The sequence below is a fragment of the Gorilla gorilla genome, chromosome 17, assembly GCF_029281585.2.
Source record: "Gorilla gorilla gorilla isolate KB3781 chromosome 17, NHGRI_mGorGor1-v2.1_pri, whole genome shotgun sequence".
Taxonomy (NCBI): domain Eukaryota; kingdom Metazoa; phylum Chordata; class Mammalia; order Primates; family Hominidae; genus Gorilla; species Gorilla gorilla.
This window is the reverse complement of record NC_073241.2, coordinates 98,384,329-98,403,986: the sequence shown is the minus strand read 5'-3', so window position 1 is coordinate 98,403,986 and position 19,658 is coordinate 98,384,329. Positions and strand designations below refer to the sequence as shown.

At 34.6% G+C, this 19,658-nt stretch overlaps 1 protein-coding gene across 32 annotated transcripts in view; it reads right to left on the bottom strand.

Annotated features, from left to right (window-relative positions):
- Positions 1 to 19,658, bottom strand: part of CCDC102B (coiled-coil domain containing 102B) — a 467,886-nt gene that overhangs the window by 128,227 nt on the left and 320,001 nt on the right. For 21 of the 32 annotated variants that reach the window (XM_055368315.2, XM_063699302.1, XM_063699298.1 and 18 more), the window contains one exon: positions 8,375 to 8,478. In XM_055368315.2, the coding sequence (XP_055224290.1) occupies positions 8,375 to 8,478 (104 nt within the window). Of the gene's footprint in view, positions 1 to 7,314; positions 8,479 to 9,379; positions 9,484 to 19,658 lie in introns of those variants that run through there. The other 11 variants (XM_019014161.3, XM_063699299.1, XM_055368313.2 and 8 more) reach the window with 2 other exon arrangements.

Sequence of the window (19,658 nt, the reverse complement as noted above, 5' to 3'; positions counted from 1 at the left end):
TCATGCTATCACTTATAGGTGATAGCTAAACACTGAGTATGCATGGACACAAAGATGGAAGCAATAGACACTGTGTACTAGTCAAGGCGGGTGTGCTGAAAGACTACTTATTGAGTTCTATGCTTATTACTTGCGTAATGGGATTATCCATACCCCAAACTTCAGCATCACACAATATACCCATATAACAAACCTGCACATGGACCCCTGAATCCATAGTAAAAGAAAAATCATACATGTTCTTTAGAAACAAATCATGTTAGCAAGATAAACATGTATTAAAATCAGAAATAATTGATTTCCATGCACTCTACTCCAGTTGGTGTGATGAACCCAAAGTTGAGTCATAGTAAGGAAAGTTGCACAGTTACCAAGACAAGAATTCTGTGGAGATTATCTCACTTCTCACACCAATCACAGGGTATCTTTTTATCCCTAAGAATACGGCACAGGCCAGGCCAGGCCAGGCCAAGACACTGAAGACCTTGGCATTTAGGAGGAAAATGTGCACTATTTTTTATATATATATATATATATATATATTTATTTATTTATTTATATATATATACACACACACACATACACACACACACATATGTGTATATATATATACACACACACACATATGTATATATATAATATATATATTTTAAATATATATATATTAGTTCAACACTAATCTTTGAAGTCTGTGTACCTGTTTCTCTTGGGTATGCAGACAATATAGTATTTTCAATATTTTGATTTAAAATCAACAAATACCTCCTTTCATCCATATTTTATTAGCCTTTGTAAGAGCTGTGTAACGAGATAGGCATTACTGAAAACAAGAGAATACAAAAGGCAAACCAATTTCTATATATATTGCTTCACTTTTTACAGTAACCTATGGTACTTTGCAATAAAAATTAATTAAATGTTTCCAGTTGCAATATATGTTTTTCTTTAGGTTGAGCCATACAAACTATGCTTAATTTATTGTAATTCTATTTTGAAATGTATATATTTGGGAGTTTGTTGGTATAAAGATTAAATATTTTACACAAAGTTTTATTTTAAAAAGAATATTAAGGATTTCTTCTTTTATGTGATCATGAATATTCAATCTAAGTTAAAGATAATATTTAGATTCTGATTTCCTCTTATGCTGGAGTTTTCTGATGTATATAACTCTAATTATTTTCCTTAAATGACAAATTAGAAATTTAAAGATAAAAATTTAACTATTGAGATTACCAGTTAATGACTATAGTTTTATATAACAATGTTGTATAGGTGACACTTTCAAAGTCTAACATATAAATGTCAAGTGTGTGAAGTCAGTATTGTTATTGTTACTAGAAATGATGCTTTACAGAATGCAAATAATTTTTCAAGATATTTCAACAAAAGAAAATATACTCAATGTTTAAAGGTTAAAGTAGTTGAAGTCAAGCATCATTACAATTTTACAATTTTTGTAAAGTATTTCCAAGATTTATTTAAAAGTATATTTTCCTTTTGCACATAAATTTTACTTTCTAAATTTAGTTGTTTTGAAGGAAATAATCTCTTGAAAATTAGAATACAAATAAACCAATATTTGTTGAATGTTTATTAATGCCAGATGCTATTATCAAGGGTTTCACATCCATTATTTCATTCAATCTTTGAGGCAGTTTTACATAGTTTCATTACAAATAACACACTCAAGGTCACAGAGATAATAAATAGCAAAACCTATCTTCTGATTTAGCTGGAGGAATATGTGCAGAAGCAAAAGAATATCAAAAACCTTACTAAACAATTCACATGATCTCATTACATTAAAAATCAATACAAGTTGCTAAAAAATGAAAAAGAAACAACACACAAACATAAATCTCATGGCCCCTATTTTATATTAAGACTAGCTTTCCAAAGGAGATCAGGCATGTTCAGGGTGCTGTGGCCATAAATCGAAACCCTGAACAGGCCAATATTGAGCTCCAAAACGGAATCAGTATTTAAAAACTTATCAACAAAAAAGAGCCCTGGACCAGATGGATTCACAGCCAAAATCTTCCAGACATATAAAGAAGCGCTGTTACCAATCCTACATAAATGATTCCAAAACACTGAGGAGGAAGGACTTTTCCCTAACTCATTCTACAAAGCCGCAATTCTCTGATACCAAAATCTGACAAACAGACAGTAAAGAAAGAAAACTACAGGGCAATATCCCTGATGAACATAGACACAAAATCCTCAACAAAGTACTAGCAAAACAAATCCATCAGCACATCAAAAAATTAATTAGCCACATAAAGTAGGCTTTAATTATTGGTTGCAGGGCTGGTTCAACATACTTAATAAATGTAATTCACCATGTAGATAGAATCAAAATTAAAAAATCATATGAGCTTCTCAATAGATGCAGAAAAAGCTTTTGATAAAATCCAACATTGCTTCATGACAAAAACCCACAACACACTCGGCATTAAAGGAACATACCTCAAAATACTAAGACCTATCTATGAAAAACCCACAGCTAACATCACACAGAACAAGCAAGATCTGGAAGCATTCCACTTAAAAACTGAAATGAGACAAAGATGGCCACTCTCACCATAGTGAGATTTTGCAACATAGCACTGCAAGTTCTAGCCAGAGTCATCAGACAAGAGAAAGAAATAAAAAGCATCCAAATAGGAAAAGAAGTCGAATTCTCTCTCTTTACTGGTGATATGACAGTATACCTGGAAAGTCCTAAAGACTACCAAAGGTTCCTAGAGCTGATAAATAACTTCAGTAAAGTTTCAAGATACAAAATCAATGTACAAAAATCAGTAACATTTCTGTGTACCAATAATATTCTACCTGAGAGCCAAATCAAGAACCCAATCCATTTAAAATAGGAACAAAAAAGGGAAATAGTTAAGAATCCATCTGAACAATTAGGTGAAAGATCTCTACAAGGAGGACTACAAAACACCAAAGAAAGAAATCACAGATTACACAAATGAAAAAATGTTCCATGCTCATGGATTGGTATATCAATATTGTTAAAATGTCCATATTGCCCAACGCGATTTATGGATTCAAAACCATGACTGTCAAAGTACCAATATCATTATTCACATAAATAGAAGAAAAAACCTCTAAAATTCATATGTAAACAAAAAAGAGCCCAAATAGCCAAAGCAATCATAAGTAAGTAGAACAAAGCTGGAGGCATCACATTACTGGACTTTAAGCTATACTATAAAGCTAGAGTAACCAAAACAGTATGGTACTAATACAAAAACAGACTCATGGGTCAATTCAACAGATTAGAGAACCCAAAAATAAAGCCACAAATATACAATCATCTCATCTTTGACAAAGTCAACAATAACAAGCAATGGGGGAAGTAATCCACATTCAACAAATGATGCTGGGATAACAGGCTAGCCATATGCAAAAGAATAAACCTGGATCCCTACATTTTACCATATAAAAAAATTAACCCAAATTGAATTATAGACTTAAATGGAAGATCTCAAATATAGGAACCCTAGAAGAAAACCTACAAAATGCCATTCTCGACATTGATCTTGTAAAAAATATATATATATATTACTAAATCCACAAAAGCAAGTGCAACAAAACTGAAACTAACAACGGGGACCTAATTAAACTAAGAAAATTCTGTAAAGTAAAGAAACTATCAAGATAGTAAACAGATAACCTATAAAATGGCAGAAAATATTGACAATCTATGCAACCAACAAAGGTCTTATAACCAGAATCTGTAAGAAACATATAAAACCAGCACAAACCGAATAACATTAAAATTGAGCAAATTACCTGAGTAGACTCTTCTCAAAAGAAGATATACACATAGCCAACAAATATGTATAAAAAATGATCAACATCAGTAATCATTAGATAAATGCAAATCACAACCTCAATGAGATAGTATCTCACACAAGTTAGAATGGCTATTATTAAAAAGACTAAAAAAAAAAAAGAAAAGAAAAAAGGTGTTGTTGGCAAGGTTGTAGAGCAGAGGGAACACTTATACACAGCTGGTGGGAATGTAAATTAGTTCAGCTGCTGGAGAAAACAGTTTGGATTCTTCTCAAAAAACTTACAACAGAGCCGCTATTCAATCCAGCAATCTCATTTTTGGGTTATATACCCAAAGGAAAATACATTATCACACCAAAAAAGACACACACATCCGTATGTTAATTGAAGTACTATTTGCAACAGCAAAAGCGTGGAATCAACTCTGGTGCTCATCAATGGTAAATTGGATAAAGAAAATGTGGTACATACACACCGTGGAATACTACACAGCCATAAAAACAGAACAAAAGCATGTCCTTTGCAGCAATATGGATGCAGCTGGAGGCCACTATCCTAAGCAAGTTAATGCAGGAACAGAAAACCAAATACCACCTGTTCTCACTTATGAGTGAGAACTAAATACTGAGTACATGTGAATATAAAGATGAAAATAATAGCCACTGGGGACTATTAGAGCAGGGAGGGTGGGAGTTAGGTGAGGGTTGGAAAACGACCTTTAGCTGCTATGCTCATGAATTGGGTGATGAGATCATTCATACAGCAAACTTCAGCAATACACACCTTACCCATGTAATAAACGTGTACATGTACCCCCTGAACCTAAAAGAAAAGCTGGGGAAAAATAACTTTCCATTAAATTTGAATTGTTTACCTGCAAGATGGGCATGGGTGGCAATGGGTATGAGGACTGAGGTCTTCTTTGAACCGGGACTTGCTGCATTGTGCCATTTGTGATAACTGGTTTGCAATAATGGATGCCAACAACTCCTAGCTGTTCCTATACATGCACGTGGCTACTTCCATAAAGCCATAGCATTAATGTCCTCTTGTCTTGAATCTGGCACGTCCCTATAACCTGCTCTAACCAATTGAATCTGAGGGAAGTAGCTGTCTGACTCCCCAGCAATCCTCCTGAAAGCCAATATCCACATGAAAAAGCTCAAGGCTGACTCCTGAGTATTGAGAGGTTACTTGGGACAACGGAGAGGCCCAACCAGCAGCTGTATTCCTCACCCCAGATGAGGTATGAGATAAGAGATTGAAGTCATCTTGGACATCCAGGACCCAGGAGATCTCCTAGTAAAATGCAGCTGCAAGAATCACCCCATGGGTTGAGTGGAAGCACTACCTAGCTAAACCCAGAAAACCAACAGAACAGTGGTAAGCAACACAAACATGTTTTAAGCTACTAAGTTTCAAGGTAATTTGTTTTGTAGCAGTAGATATCTGAAGCAGAAATTGGTACCAGGAAATGCAGTGCTGCCATAACAAAAACATAAAATATGTAGTATTGGTTTACAAACCATGGACAAGTGGACACTGGAAAGGCAGTGAGGGGATTCATGAAAGTAAAAGCTGTAAAAGTCACAGAGAAATTATTACTGGAGGCTGGACAAATAAAGGAAATTCTGACACATGCAACATGAATAAACCTTGAGGACACTATGCCAGGTGAAATAAGCCAGTAACAAAAATAAAATACTATATGATTCCATTTATATGAGGTATCTAAAGGAGACATATTCCTAGAAAGGGGCTGAGAAGAGGAAAGATGGGGAGTTGTTTAATGGGCATAGAATTTTCAGCTTTCTGAGATGAAACATTTCTGGGTAATGGTAGCATAACACTGGCTATACTTAACACTACTGACCTGTACACTTAGAAAGCGTAAGGTGGTAAACTTATGTGTTTTTCAGCACAATTACAATTTTTAAAAAATCTGTATTGATCATCTGTCTGTCTCTATCTCTATCTAATGTATCTATCAATCTCTATCCTATCTATCTATCTATCTACCTATCTATCTATCTATCCATCTTTCTATCTATTATCTGTCTATCTAAATTAACAGGCCTCTATTTCCCCAGCACACCATGGTAGGCAGGATGTCTGAGAAGAGAGCAATTCAGAAGGCAAAAAGGTCACTTATTCTGCAAAAAGGGTGAGTAGGAGACAAGCAGAAACCTACAGGGTAAAGCTCAAATTCATGTCTACCCTCTTGGGAACCAGCAGCCATTTAACTAGCATAAAATGCAACCTCGAGTGACTCCAGCCAATATCACATACAGCAAAAGAACCACCATTTTGACCACAGCCAACTCACAGAATCTTGAATTATAGAAAATCATTGTTGTTTTCATTAAGTTTTGGCATTGATTGTTGCACACCAAGATGCACCTGAAACAATATTTAGTTCCCAATATTTTGAAGGAAAATCACTGAAGCAAATATCTTTCTTAAGCCATTATCTGTACAAACCAAGTGTTTACTATGCAACTTCAACCTTGAATCAAGATTAGTCTTCTTCCAGTATGTTCTTTCATAATCCTGTCCACTTAATCTATCACATCTCAACATCGTCATCATTATGAGGATAATAATAATCTCCATTATATACGTGTTATGAAGATTAAACGAGTTAATATGTCTGATACATCTAGACAATGCTTTGTTCATAGCAACCCTGGAAGGGGTAGTTATCAATATAAGTCTGTACTGAGATCACTGAGGAGCTGCCTCATTGGTCTATCACAATAGTGGAACTCTAGAATAGAAAAGAGAACATGATATAATGTGAGAGTATAAAAACCCATCCCTCTTGGGTTCTGAGATTGCCGGATGAGCAAACCTTTCAGAAAAGAGCCCCATTTTCCCCTTTATGTGTTTTTATCTAGAGATTGTGTTGTGTGCAAGAAACTGTAGAAGTCTAATGTTGAGGGATGGTGGCAGGGAGATTTGTTTTCCACTTGCGTTTAGGATCTTGAGAGGAAGATGCCTTACCAGTTGCCCCACACCCACTTGGGGCACAGCCACAGAAAAGCAGAGAAACATGGTCAGGCAAGGGGAACCCTAATATTTAGCTTCTCCAAACTGTATTTGGTTCTCATATGGGATTGTGACTGAGATGAGACCTTGACCTGCAGCCCATCCTGAAGCCTCCATCTGGGTGAATTGCTCAGTCAGTTGGTTGACAGGGGATATGATGGGATAGAGGAGGAGGTCATACCAGAAATTGCTGAGATGGATGCAGTTCAACAGGAGGAGTGTTAAGCAAAGAGAAGGAAGTTCACATTTAAGCATCAGAAGCCAGCAAGAGTACCCAGCGACAAAATGGACTTCATTACTACACAGCCTAGAAAACACACACCAGTGCACACTTGAAGGTCGGGCCTCTTTGCCCCCCAGTGCTGAGTTCCTATTAGTCATACAATCCCCCATGTTTGGGAGAGAAACAGGGAAAAAGTGAAGACTCAGTGAATGACAAAGGCTTTTACAATGAGAGACTCTGATAAAAGTGGTCTTTATTCAGTAATGAATTAGTAAGATTTCATTTTTTTTTTTTTGGCTAATCAATGGAGGGGGAGATGAGTAAAACCAGTATGTTATTGACTGAGTTAAATCTTACAAGTTGACTTCAGTTGAAAATAGGTATGGAAAATTATAAGTGTCTTTTTGTTCAAAATAACATTTTACCTTAAAAACCAAACTTAAATAGGAAGCAATAAACTATAATGTATATAAAAGTTTTAAAGAAATATTCACATAACCACAATTTCCTAATTTTCTCTATTCCCACTACTCAAAGGGAAACGACAGCTTAATTTTGGCCTGATTTCTACCTAGATACTACTTTGCAATGCTGATGCCTTTCCATGATTTTACAGTAGAAATGTCTACCCAGATAAAAGTCAAAAGTCCTTTTAGTTTCTCAGCGATGCTTACAGCCTGTCTTAGATTCAATCACCGGTTATCTGTTACTTTAAAATACAAAACACTTTTTTCTGATTCATCTGCTCACTTCTGTTTTATACAAAGAATTAGAAATGACTTATAAAATCATATAAGAAATGTATTGTTACACCTCTGGAATGATTCATTTTTGTTAATACAATCTGCCATCCCCACCACATAGACAACACATACATAAAAGTTTACCAATTACTTAAACAAACCAGTACTTTATACTTAAAGTCAATGGTTTTCTTATTAATGACCCAGCGTCTTGTATGGTTTTCAACTTACTTTTTCTTACCGATACTATAACTCTTTCAGATTTTATGTAAAAAGTATTCTGAAAGCTCTTTTTGACTTTCAAAATATTTACACATCTTAGAATTAAAGTTGTTTTTAAATGACATTTAAATTGTCTTTTTGAGAATATGCAGTATCTGTTAGGCAAAAATTAGAAGAAGTGAAGAAGCCCATTAATCTGTATATTGTCTAAGTTTTTTATTAATATTTCTAGTTAATAAAAAACAATTTTACTGATATTTAAGAAAAGGATATGGAAATGTCTTTAAGGCCCTAATCTTTAATTCAGCATATTTTGTGAAAAAATTACCAGTTTTGCAAGTGCCTGAGTTCAGTCTCTAAGTTTTCATTTCTTTCTTTCTCTTCATCCAGAGACCTCTGGAGCTTACGGATCTGATTCAGGGAATCACCAAGCTGAAAGCGAAGTAGAAAATGCTTTAGTTAGGTTCAAGTGTTCTATAGTACATCACGGTGGCTATGGTAAATAACATCTTATCATATTCTTAAAAATTGCTAAGAGAATAGATTGTAAGTATTCTCACCACAAAACTATAAGTATTTGAAATAGTACATATATTAAGTAGCTTGATTAGCTAGTCTACAATGTACACATTTAGAAAAACATCATGTTGTATATCATAAATATGTAGAAATTTTACTTGTCAATTTAAAAATAAAATTTAAATTAAAAAACATGAGGATCCATTCTATATAAGACACAGTTTTCTATCTCCATCTTAATAAGAAAAGCTCTTAATGAAAAACAAAAGTAGTTGAAATAAAGTAACCCTTTAAAAACAAGGTACATTTTTGTATGACAGTAACTTACCAGTAGTGTATGTGTGAGTTTCTTTTGTATATGTGCATGAATAAATGAAAATATTCATTTATTTTAATAGAGTTAATGTACATATTCAGTAATAAACCTCAAAATGATCTCTGAAATATTTGACAAAATCCTTTCTATGTAGCCACTCTTCTCCCATTTCCACTCTTGCCTCCCCTAGCTATAAGTCACCGAACTACAACTTGTGTTTTTTATTCCCATGGCTTTGAACAAAATACACGTGTGTGTATACATATTCACATATACATATGCTAAGCGTATATATATATGCGAAATATATTTATATATATAATTGAAAATGTATCCTTTTAATTGTTTTAATTAAAAAAGGTATTTCATGCTATATGTAATATTCTTGCTTTTTAAATCCAACGGCTAAGACTCATCTACAGTAATGTTTCATCTGTGGTCTCTTTGTCCTCTCTATATTATAGCACTGCATTACTATGCCATGACATATACACCTACCCTCCTTTCCATGAGTATTTATATTGTCTCCAGCCTTGTGATGCTCTGAACATTCATATGTACTGGGTCCCTTGGTATCCACAGGAGATTGGTTCCAAGACCTTCTGCAGATTTCAAAATCCACATATGCTCAAGTCACTAATATAAAATGGGGTAGTATTTGCCAATAATCTATGCATATCCTCCTCTATATTTTAAATTATCTCTAGATTACTTATAATACCTAATAGAGTATATAATATATATAAATGGTATATAACTACTTGTTATATTGTGTTGTTTAGGGAATAATGACAAAAATCTGTACATGTTCAGTACAGATGCATTTTTTAAAAATATTTTTGATTAGTGGTTGATTGGTTGATTCCAATAATGTGGAATCCGTGGATATGGAGGGCCAACTGGATAGATATATAGCAATGCACTGCACAACGACTTTCTGGTTAATAATGGATGCATATAAGGTAGTGGTCCCATAAGATTATAATGGAGCTATATAATGGAGTAGGCTATACCATCTAAATCTATGACCTTCACACAAAGACAAAATTACCTAATGATGATCTTTTCAGATTATATCCCTATTGTTGATACACACACACACACACACACACACACAATGTATGTGTGTGTGTGTATAACAGATGAATAGATAGATATAGATGTGATTCATCTGTGAAAAATTTTCTCTTGAGACATGGCTAGCAGTAGCATCACCAGATTATACTTGTTATGATACTAAATTTCACAAGGTAATACCAAAATGTCTCCCAAAATTGTTTACCAATTTAACTCAATAATTAGAAGGGATCCAGTTTAATCACATTTTCATTAACTCTTGATGTGACATTTGAAAACTTTTGTCAATCCCTGATCAATAATTATGTATAATGTCTCTTTATATTTTTATTAGATTAACATTTTTCTCATGTGTGTTTATTCAGGCCTTTTGCTCATTACTCTATTTTGGCATTTTTCCATTTCTTTTTTTCTGTATATATTCATGTTATAATGTTAATACTATTCCTTTGTTGGTCATAAGAGTCCCAAGCATTTTTGGCAGGTTTATCATTTTTTTTTTCATTTAAGAGATCTTTGGTTTAATCATAGTTATTTTTATTAAATTATGAAATATATCAATATTTTCTCCTACAGTTGGGACTTATACTTCAACTATAGAAAAATGTTATTCTGTATGTTCACTGTTTTTTTTCATGTTTTACACTTGTCATTTACGTTCTTGATCGAGCAGGAGTTAATTTTACACATGACATGAGGTAGAAACCCAATTTTATTTTTTTCCTATACAAACACATTTTGAAAGGTACGTAAGTGCAAATATTGAATAGACTTTTATCAATTGATCTGACATATCAAATCTGTCATATGTCAAAATTCTGTATATATGATGTATAAAGTTTCTTTTATAAAGTCTGATAGCAGACCCTTTTTTTGATAATTTATTTGATCCTGCACATTGTCTGAATTACTATAGCTTTCATTATAAGTTTTTACATACAACAGTAAAAGATCCCTTTTTCCCAGTTCTTTTTCCTCAGAAATACCTTGATTATTCTTGATTCTTTATAAATTTCAAAAACAGCATAGCAAATTTCATGAAGAACTATATTTGTATTTAACCTGGAGTTTCATTAACTCTATGGGATAATTTAAGTTTATTTGACATTATTTCAGTATTTAATGTTTTTGCCCAAAACACAGTGTATTTTAAATTTTACTTAGGTCATCCTTAAAGTCTCTCAACTAAATATTATAATTTTCTCCTTAGAAGCTTTCCAATTTCTTCTTAGGAGGCTTAATTTTATTAAATTTAGTTTTAGGAATTTTATATCTTATGACATTACAAGTAATATTTTAAAGTTATTTTTCCAAAAAAATAAAATAAAATGTATTTTATAAGTTTTGTTGTATGTGTATAGTACAAAATGCCTTATTAGGCCAGGAAAAGAGGCTCACATCTATAATCTCTGCACTTTGGGAGGCTGAGGCAGAAGGATGACTTGAGGCCAGAAGTTCACGACCTGCCTGGACAATGTAGTGGGACCCCATTTCTTAAAGAAAACATAAAAATAGCCAGGCCTGGTGGCACGTGCCTGTAGTCTCAGCTATTTGGTAAGCTGAGGCAGGAAGATGGCTTGGGCGCAGGAGTTCAGGATTATGGTAAGCTATGATTATACCACTGTACACCAACCTGAGTGAAGAGCAAGACCCTGTCTCTAAAATAAATAGTCTTATTAATGGAACATTTGTTTTACTGAAACACCTAGGTAAACATTCCTTGGTTTTCTAAAAATTAGACTTTTTTTTTTCCTAATTGAAATAAGGTATTTTAAAATAAACTCCATTTTATTTTGAAATATATCTTTAAGCTATGAAATCAATTAGGGTTCATATTACAGTTTTCCCATGTGTGTCTTAGAGCAAGTTTCACATCCACAGAGAGTCTAATACTCTCCATCTTTAAAATGGTTGTACTTATAGTCTTGTTAAGAAGATGAAATAAGATAACATTTATAGATTGCATTATGTGGTACTGGACATGAAGCATTTAGCATACGTTATCTAACCTAAACTTGTTTTATTAGAAGGACAATGAAAATTAACGTGAAACGTAATTATGGGTACTGCTATTGTAAATGATTCTTGGCTACACAGTGAAGGCACTATCATGACTACGAAAGTTAATGCAGTAAAATGAGCACTTAATATCTAAAGTGCGGAAGTCATCTTAAAGGCAGAATATCCCACAAGGCAAAAATAGAAAGAGCAACACTTAATCCAAGGTGATGACTAAAGTGAAGCAGATATGATAGATTCAGAAGGTTTTAGAAGTTTTCAACAAGGGTGATACGCGTGAGCATCTCATCTTATAGAAGTGCTATTTTGTCCTGTATACTAACAAATTGAAATTATATGCAAACATTGTGAGTTGAATTACAATGAATCTGTCTGTAATTTGCTCCTTCAACACTTGGCTCATAGACAATATCAAGGTTTTAGAAATGCAGATTTAAGGCCGTGCGCAGTGGCTCATGCCTGTAATACCAACACTTTCAGAGGCCAAGGCAGGTGGATCACTTGAGTGAGGAGTTCCAGACTAGCCTAGCCAACATAGTGAAACCTCGCCTCTACTAAAAATACAAAAATTAGCCGGGCATGGTGGTGGGCACCTGTAATCCCAGCTACTCAGGAGGCTGAGGCAGGAGAATTGCTTGAACCAGGGAGGTGGAGGTTGCAGTGAGCCGAGATTGAGCCACTGCACTCCAGCCTGGGCAACAGAGTGAGACTCCGTCTCAAAAAAAAAAAAAAAAAAAAAAAAAAGCAATGAAAATTTAAGCAATGGACCCTGACACACTCTGAATAAGCTGAGAGGTCTTGGCTTTGAACTGCTCTTTTTAGGAAAAAAATCCACAACAAAAAGTATCTTACTCGAGTACTATTAATTGTGTTTTTCTAGGTTAACCATTAAAATATTTTAAGAAGTGTTTTATTTGCTAAGTGGCCAGGTTGTTTTCTTCTTGGCCTTACTGGGGCTTCCATGGGGTGGGTCTGTGTGATTTTATTCCCCTCCCTTCTACACAGTAATTTTTAGCACCTTTATTCTTCCAATTGAATGTTTTACAATGTTGAGGAATTTTCCACACATGTTCAGCTTCCAGACAAAAACCTTGCTTTTCCCTTGAAGTAGATTGCTGATCCTTAGCACTAGAGAATAAACCAATAATTTCAGTATTTATTAAAACTGCATGTTAAAAAAAAAGGATGAATTCACGTCCTTTGCAGGGACATGGATGAAGCTGGAAACCATCATTCTCAGCAAACTAACACAGGAACAGAAAACCAAATACCACATGTTCTCACTCATAAGTTGGAGTTGAACAATGAGAACACATGGACACAGAGAGGGGAACATCACACAGCAGGGCCTGTCAGGGGGTAGGGGACTACGGGACGGATACCATTAGGAGAAATACCTAATATAGATGACGGGTTGATGGGTGCAGCAAACCACCATGGCATGTGTATACCTATGTAACAAACCTACACGTTCTGCACATGTATCCCAGAACTTAAAGTATTAAAAAAAAAAAAAGAAAGAAAATCTTAAAACCTTTGATGATGGTAACATACAGGAATTTCAGATTCTTTTAATGTTACATTTTTACCTAACATTTACAATGAAAAATATAATTCAATGAAAAAACCAAGAGTTTAAAAAAAATAAATAAAAGTAAATAAAACTGCAATAAATATCAATCCTCCTCTATACAAAGTGAAACCACTGCTAAAGATGAACCAGATCCCAAGTGATTGATCTCTATACCAGCGTTATTAAAGTGAAATCAATTTAAATGTTAGAAAGAATTATATAGATTTAAGTTGTTACTCTTCCAAGGGGTGTGGGGGAGGGGAGTTTTTTTTAAGCACCCTGATGGAGAAATGCTATTCTGTAAACTCTTCTCATCAAGTATTTATGCTTACAGAATGAACATTTTATTAATATATATCATAATGAACTCCCAAATAATATTTAGTCTTATTTCTGAATTTCAAACATTTAGACATTTTTCAGTAATACCCACATTTTGTTGCTATCTATAATTCCTAATTCATAGAGATGGCACAAGTTTACTTTCTTACCATAAAAGTTTCCCCTTGTATCAAACTCACACATATTTGTTGATTTCACTTTTCTTAGTTTCCATTTTCTATGGAGAAACCAGAATGTTCAACATTCATGCCTCATTAAAAATTTATTTTTAGAAAGATTTTCATTCTGTTATATAGGTTCAAGATTAAAAATACAATAATGTAATAGGCTAATAGTAATGTTTGACTAATATTATTTTGGACCCTCAACTTATTTTACATTTTCATCTTCTCACCTGTATACCTACTTGGGAAAAAAACACACACACACACACACACTTATTTGGCATTACAGTGCCAGTACTTAGGACAGTTCCTAAATAATTTAATAGATGAATGAGAAATGTTTCTTTTAAACTTTTTCTTTGATTCATAAATTTTTAACTTCTGCTCTATTATTTTAGATTTTAGTATTTGAATATCAATGTGGGCTATGACATTTAGGAAGTTAACTTACAGGTATTATTAGATATTTAAGAAACATTTTAGTAGTTTGATAGGAATAGCATTTAATCTGTAAGTTGCTTTGGGCGGTATGGCCATTTATACAATATTGATTTTTCCTGTCCATGAACATGGAATTATTTCCCATTTGTTTTTGTCATATCTGATTTATTTGAGCAGTGTAACTCTCATTGTAGAGATATTTTACCTCCCTGGTTAGCTGTATTCCTAGGTATTCTATTCTTTTGGGGGCTATTGTGAATGGGACTACATTCCTTATATGACTCTAGGTTTAGATGTTGGTGTTTAAGAATGCCACTGATTACTGTACATTGATTTTGTATCCTGAAACTTTGCTGAAGTTGTTTATCAGATCAAGGAGATTTTGGGAACAGATGATGAGGTTTTTTTAGATATAGAATCACGTCATCTGCAAACAGGGATAGTCTCACATTCTCTCTTCCAATTTGGATGCCTTTTATTTCTCTCTTGCCTGATAGCTCTAGTCAGGACTTCTCATACTATGTTGAATAGGAGTGGTGAGACAAGGCATCTTTATCTTGTACTGGTTATCACAGGGAATGCTTCCATCTTTTCCCCGTTCAGTATAATGTTGGTTGTGGGTGTGTCTTAGATGGCTCTTATTATTTTGAAGTATGGTCCTTCAATGCCTAGTTTATTGAGGGTTTTTAAGATGAAGGGATATTGGATTTTATTGAAAGTGTTTTCTGTATCTATTGAGATAATCATGTGGTTTTTGTCTTCAGCTGTCTTTATGTGATGATTCACATTTATTGATTGCCATCCCAGGGATAAAGCCTACTTGATCATGGTGCATTAGCTTTTTGATGCGATGGTAGATTCAGTTTGTGAGTATTTTGTTGAGGACTTTTTGCATCTATGTTCACTGAGCATATTGGCCTGAAGTTTTTGTTTGCTGTTGTTGTGTCTTTGCAAAAAGAGCCCAAATAGCCAAGACAATTCTAAGCAAAAATAACAAAGCTGGAGGCATCACATTACCCAACTTCAAACTATACCACAAGGCTACAGTAACCAAAACAGCATGGTACTGATACGAAAATAGACACATAGACCAATGAAACAGAATAGAGATCCCAGAAATAATGACACATGCATATAACTATCTGATCTTCAAAAAAGCTGACAAAAACAAGCAACGGGAAAAGGACTCTCTATTGAATAAATGGTGCTGGGATAACTGGCTAGCCATATGTGGAAGATTGAAACTGGACCCCTTCCTTATACCATATACAAAAATCAACTCAAGATGGATTATAAAGACTTAAATATAAAACCTAAAACTATAAAAGCCCTGGAATATAACCTAGGAAATACCATTCTGTACATAAGACCTGACAGCTATTTCATGACAAAGATGCCAAAAGCAATTACAACGAAAGCAAAAATTGACAAATGGGATCTAATTAAAGTAAAGACCTTCTGAACAGCAAAATAAAGTATCATAAGGGTAAACAGACAACCTACAGAATGAGAGAAATTTTTTTGCAAACCATACATCTGACAAAGGTCTAATATCCAGAATGCTTAATTAAGGACCTTAAAAAATTTACAAAAGGAAAACAAACACCATTAAAAAGTGGGTCGAGGATATGAACAGACAGTTCTCAAAAGAAGACATTCATGCATCCAATAAGCATATTATAAAATGCTCAGCCTAATTATTAGAGAAATGCAAATAAAAACCACAATGAGATACTATCTTATACCAGTCAGAATGGCTATTATTTATGAGTCAAAAAATAATAGATGCTGGCGAGGTTGCAGAGGATAGGGAATACTTATGCATTTTGGGTGGGAGTGTAAATTAGTTCAGCCATTCTGGGAAAGCAGTGTGGTGATTCCTCCAAATACTTAAAACAGAATTACCATTTGACCCAGCAATCCCATTGTTGGGTATATACTCAAAGGAGTATAAATCATTCTACCACAAAGACATAAGCATGCATATGTTCATTGCAGCACAATTCAAAATAGCAAAGACAATCAACTTATATGCCCATCAACAGTAGACTAAAGAAAATGTGGTACACGTACACCATGGGACACTATGCAGCTATAAAAAAGAATGAGTTTATGTTCTTTGCAGCAACATAGATTGTGCTAGAGGTCATTATTCTAAGCAAATGAACACAGAAACAGAAAACCAAATACCACATGTTCTCACACATAAGTGGGAGCTAAACAACAAGAGCACATGGACACAAAGAGGAGAACAACAGACACTGGGACCTACTTGAGGGTAGAGGGTGGAAGGAGGGAGAGGATCAGAAAAAATACCTATTGTATTGGGTGCTGTGCTTATTATCTGGGTGATGAAGTAGTCTGTACACCATGCCCCTGTGACATGCAGTTTACCTATGTAAGAAACCTGCACATGTACCATTAAACCTAAAATAAAAGTAAAAAATAAAAAGGAAATATTTTGGTCCAACTATTAAAGACATTGGAGTTTGAATACAGTATGATACTTTAAGTAAAATTTATTTTTAAAATGTAAAATTAATTTAAAATGATTCCTCAGTATTTCTGTTTTTGTATTAAGAATGTGTATTTATGAACAGCCTAATGATTATTTAGTAAAGAACATAGGTATAATACATTTAAAACCATAATTTTGAGAGTATTTTATCACAGAAGGAAATGATTAACATGTTAGTAATTTGTTTATTACATGTCTTATTCACTAGAAAATTTTGTTTGTATTCATTTTATCATAATCATTATATTTTTGTTGTCATTTGTCAGGTTTTGATATAATGAATGCTTCATGAATAATTTACTATTGATACGTTTTAGGAACTGAATTGTGTTCCCTCCAATTCAATATGTGAATTCAAAATTCACATATTGAAGCATTAAACCCTAATGTGACTCTACCTGGAAGTAGAGTAAGAAGGTAATTAAGGCTAAATGAAGTTGTAAGAGTGGGGCCCTACTCCAGTAAGGTATTCAAATAAGAAGAGAAAGAGATCACAGGAGCACACACACAACAAGAAAAGGTGATGCAAGGTCTCAGCAAGAAGGCGGCCATCTGCAAACCAAGAAGAGGGGCCTCATGAGAAACCAACCTGGCTGATACTTTGAGATTCTGAACGTACAGCCTCCAGAAATGTGAAAAAATAAATTCCTGTTGTTTAAGCTACTCAATTTGTGGTATTTCATTATGGCAGCCCATGCTGCCTCATACAATATATACAAAGTAAAACAGAATAATTTACAGAGATTCATTGACACTTAAGGAAGAGATCCCAAACGTGGTTCCCAACTGTTACTGTTCCTTTGGTTTGCATATGTAAACAGTCATGAAGTCACGTGAGCTTCAGTTTCCTCATTTTAAAAAGGAAATAATAATGTTAAACTATCTCACACAGTGGAGATAAATTAACTATTAAAATCTTAAGGAAGCTCTCTATAAATATCAAAACATAGAAATAATGGTCCTCAGCATAGCTGTCTTCCTTCAGTCAGTCTTTCTCAGAGTTATTCATTTCAAGTATCTCATATTGCCTTCTCTAGAGGGAAAATACTTACTGAATTTGGCAAAGGTACAGGGTTTCCCAGGAGAACTATTACATGCATTTGTCATTTTAGAAGACAATAAATATTGAGAGCACACTATGCCTTTGGCACAGTTTTCAATGCTTTCATTTAATCTGCACAATGGTCCTGTGGTTAAGAACCAAAGTTACTGTGGCAAAATGAGAATATTGTGTTCATTGTTTTTGGAAGCAACGTTCATTAGAAGTAGAATCATGGCTCATTAGCATTTGAACCAGACAGATTCCACAACCTCAAACTCTTAACTTCTATTCTACAGTCAGTAGGATGTCTTGCTTTATGACAGGTAAAAAGATTTCCATTCAATTATAGAGATAGATTTTTACCATTAAATCATTCTTTCAATGTAGTGTTGGTAATATATTTTTTGCTTTGGTTTTGTTTGTTCTTTTTAAAAAACTGGCCACATGCTAAATGCAATAGCTGGGAATGTTTTTAAAAAATCACTTTCATGGACCCCTTACCAGACATTCTGAACTAAAATTTCAGGGGCAGTTCTCATGCAATTTATTTCCACTTCCTTCACGTGATGCTGTGCTTATAAAATCTGAAAACAACTGGGATGTATTGTAGAACTTTTAAGAAAACTCTTCCAGGCTTAATTAGGGATAGGAGCTGTGGGGAAAAGCAAGAGAGATCAGATCGTTACTGTATCTGTATAGAAAGAAGTAGACATAGGAGACTCCATTTTATTCTGTATTAAGAAAAATTCTTCTGCCTGGAGATTCTGTTAATCTATGACCTTACCCCCAACCCCGTGCTCTCTGAAACATGTGCTGTGTCAAACTCAGGGTCAAATGGATTCACGGCGGTGCAAGATGTGCTTTGTTAAACAAAGGCTTGAAGGCAGCATGCTCCTTAAGAGTCATCACCACTCCTTAATCTCAAGTACCCAGGGACACAAACACTGCGGAAGGCCGCAGGGACCTCTGCCTAGGAAAGCCAGGTATTGTCCAAGGTTTCTCCCCATGTGATAGTCTGAAATATGGCCTCGTGGGAAAGGAAAGACCTGACCATCCCCCAGCCTGACACCCATAAACGGTCTGTGCTGAGGAGGATTAGTATAAGAGGAAGGCATGCCTCTTGCAGTTGAGACACGAGGAAGGCATCTGTCTCTCCTGCCCGTCCCTGGGCAATGGAATGTCTCCATATAAAACCCGATTGTACGTTCCATCTACTGAGATAGGGAAAAACCGCCTTAGGGCTGGAGGTGGGACATGCGGGCAGCAATACTGCTTTGTAAAGCACTGAGATGTTTATGTGTATGCATATCTAAAAACACAGCACTTAATCCTTTACCTTGTCTATGATGCAAAGACCTTTGTTCATGTGTTTGTCTGCTGACCCTCTCCCCACTATTGTCTTGTGACCCTGACACATCCCCCTCTCAGAGAAATACCCACAATGATCAATAAATACTAAGGGAACTCAGAGGCTGGTGGGATCCTCCATATGCTGAACGCTCGTTCCCCGGGTCCCCTTATTTCTTTCTCTATACTTTGTCTCTGTGTCTTTTTCTTTTCCAAGTCTCTCGTTCCACCTTACGAGAAACACCCACAGGTGT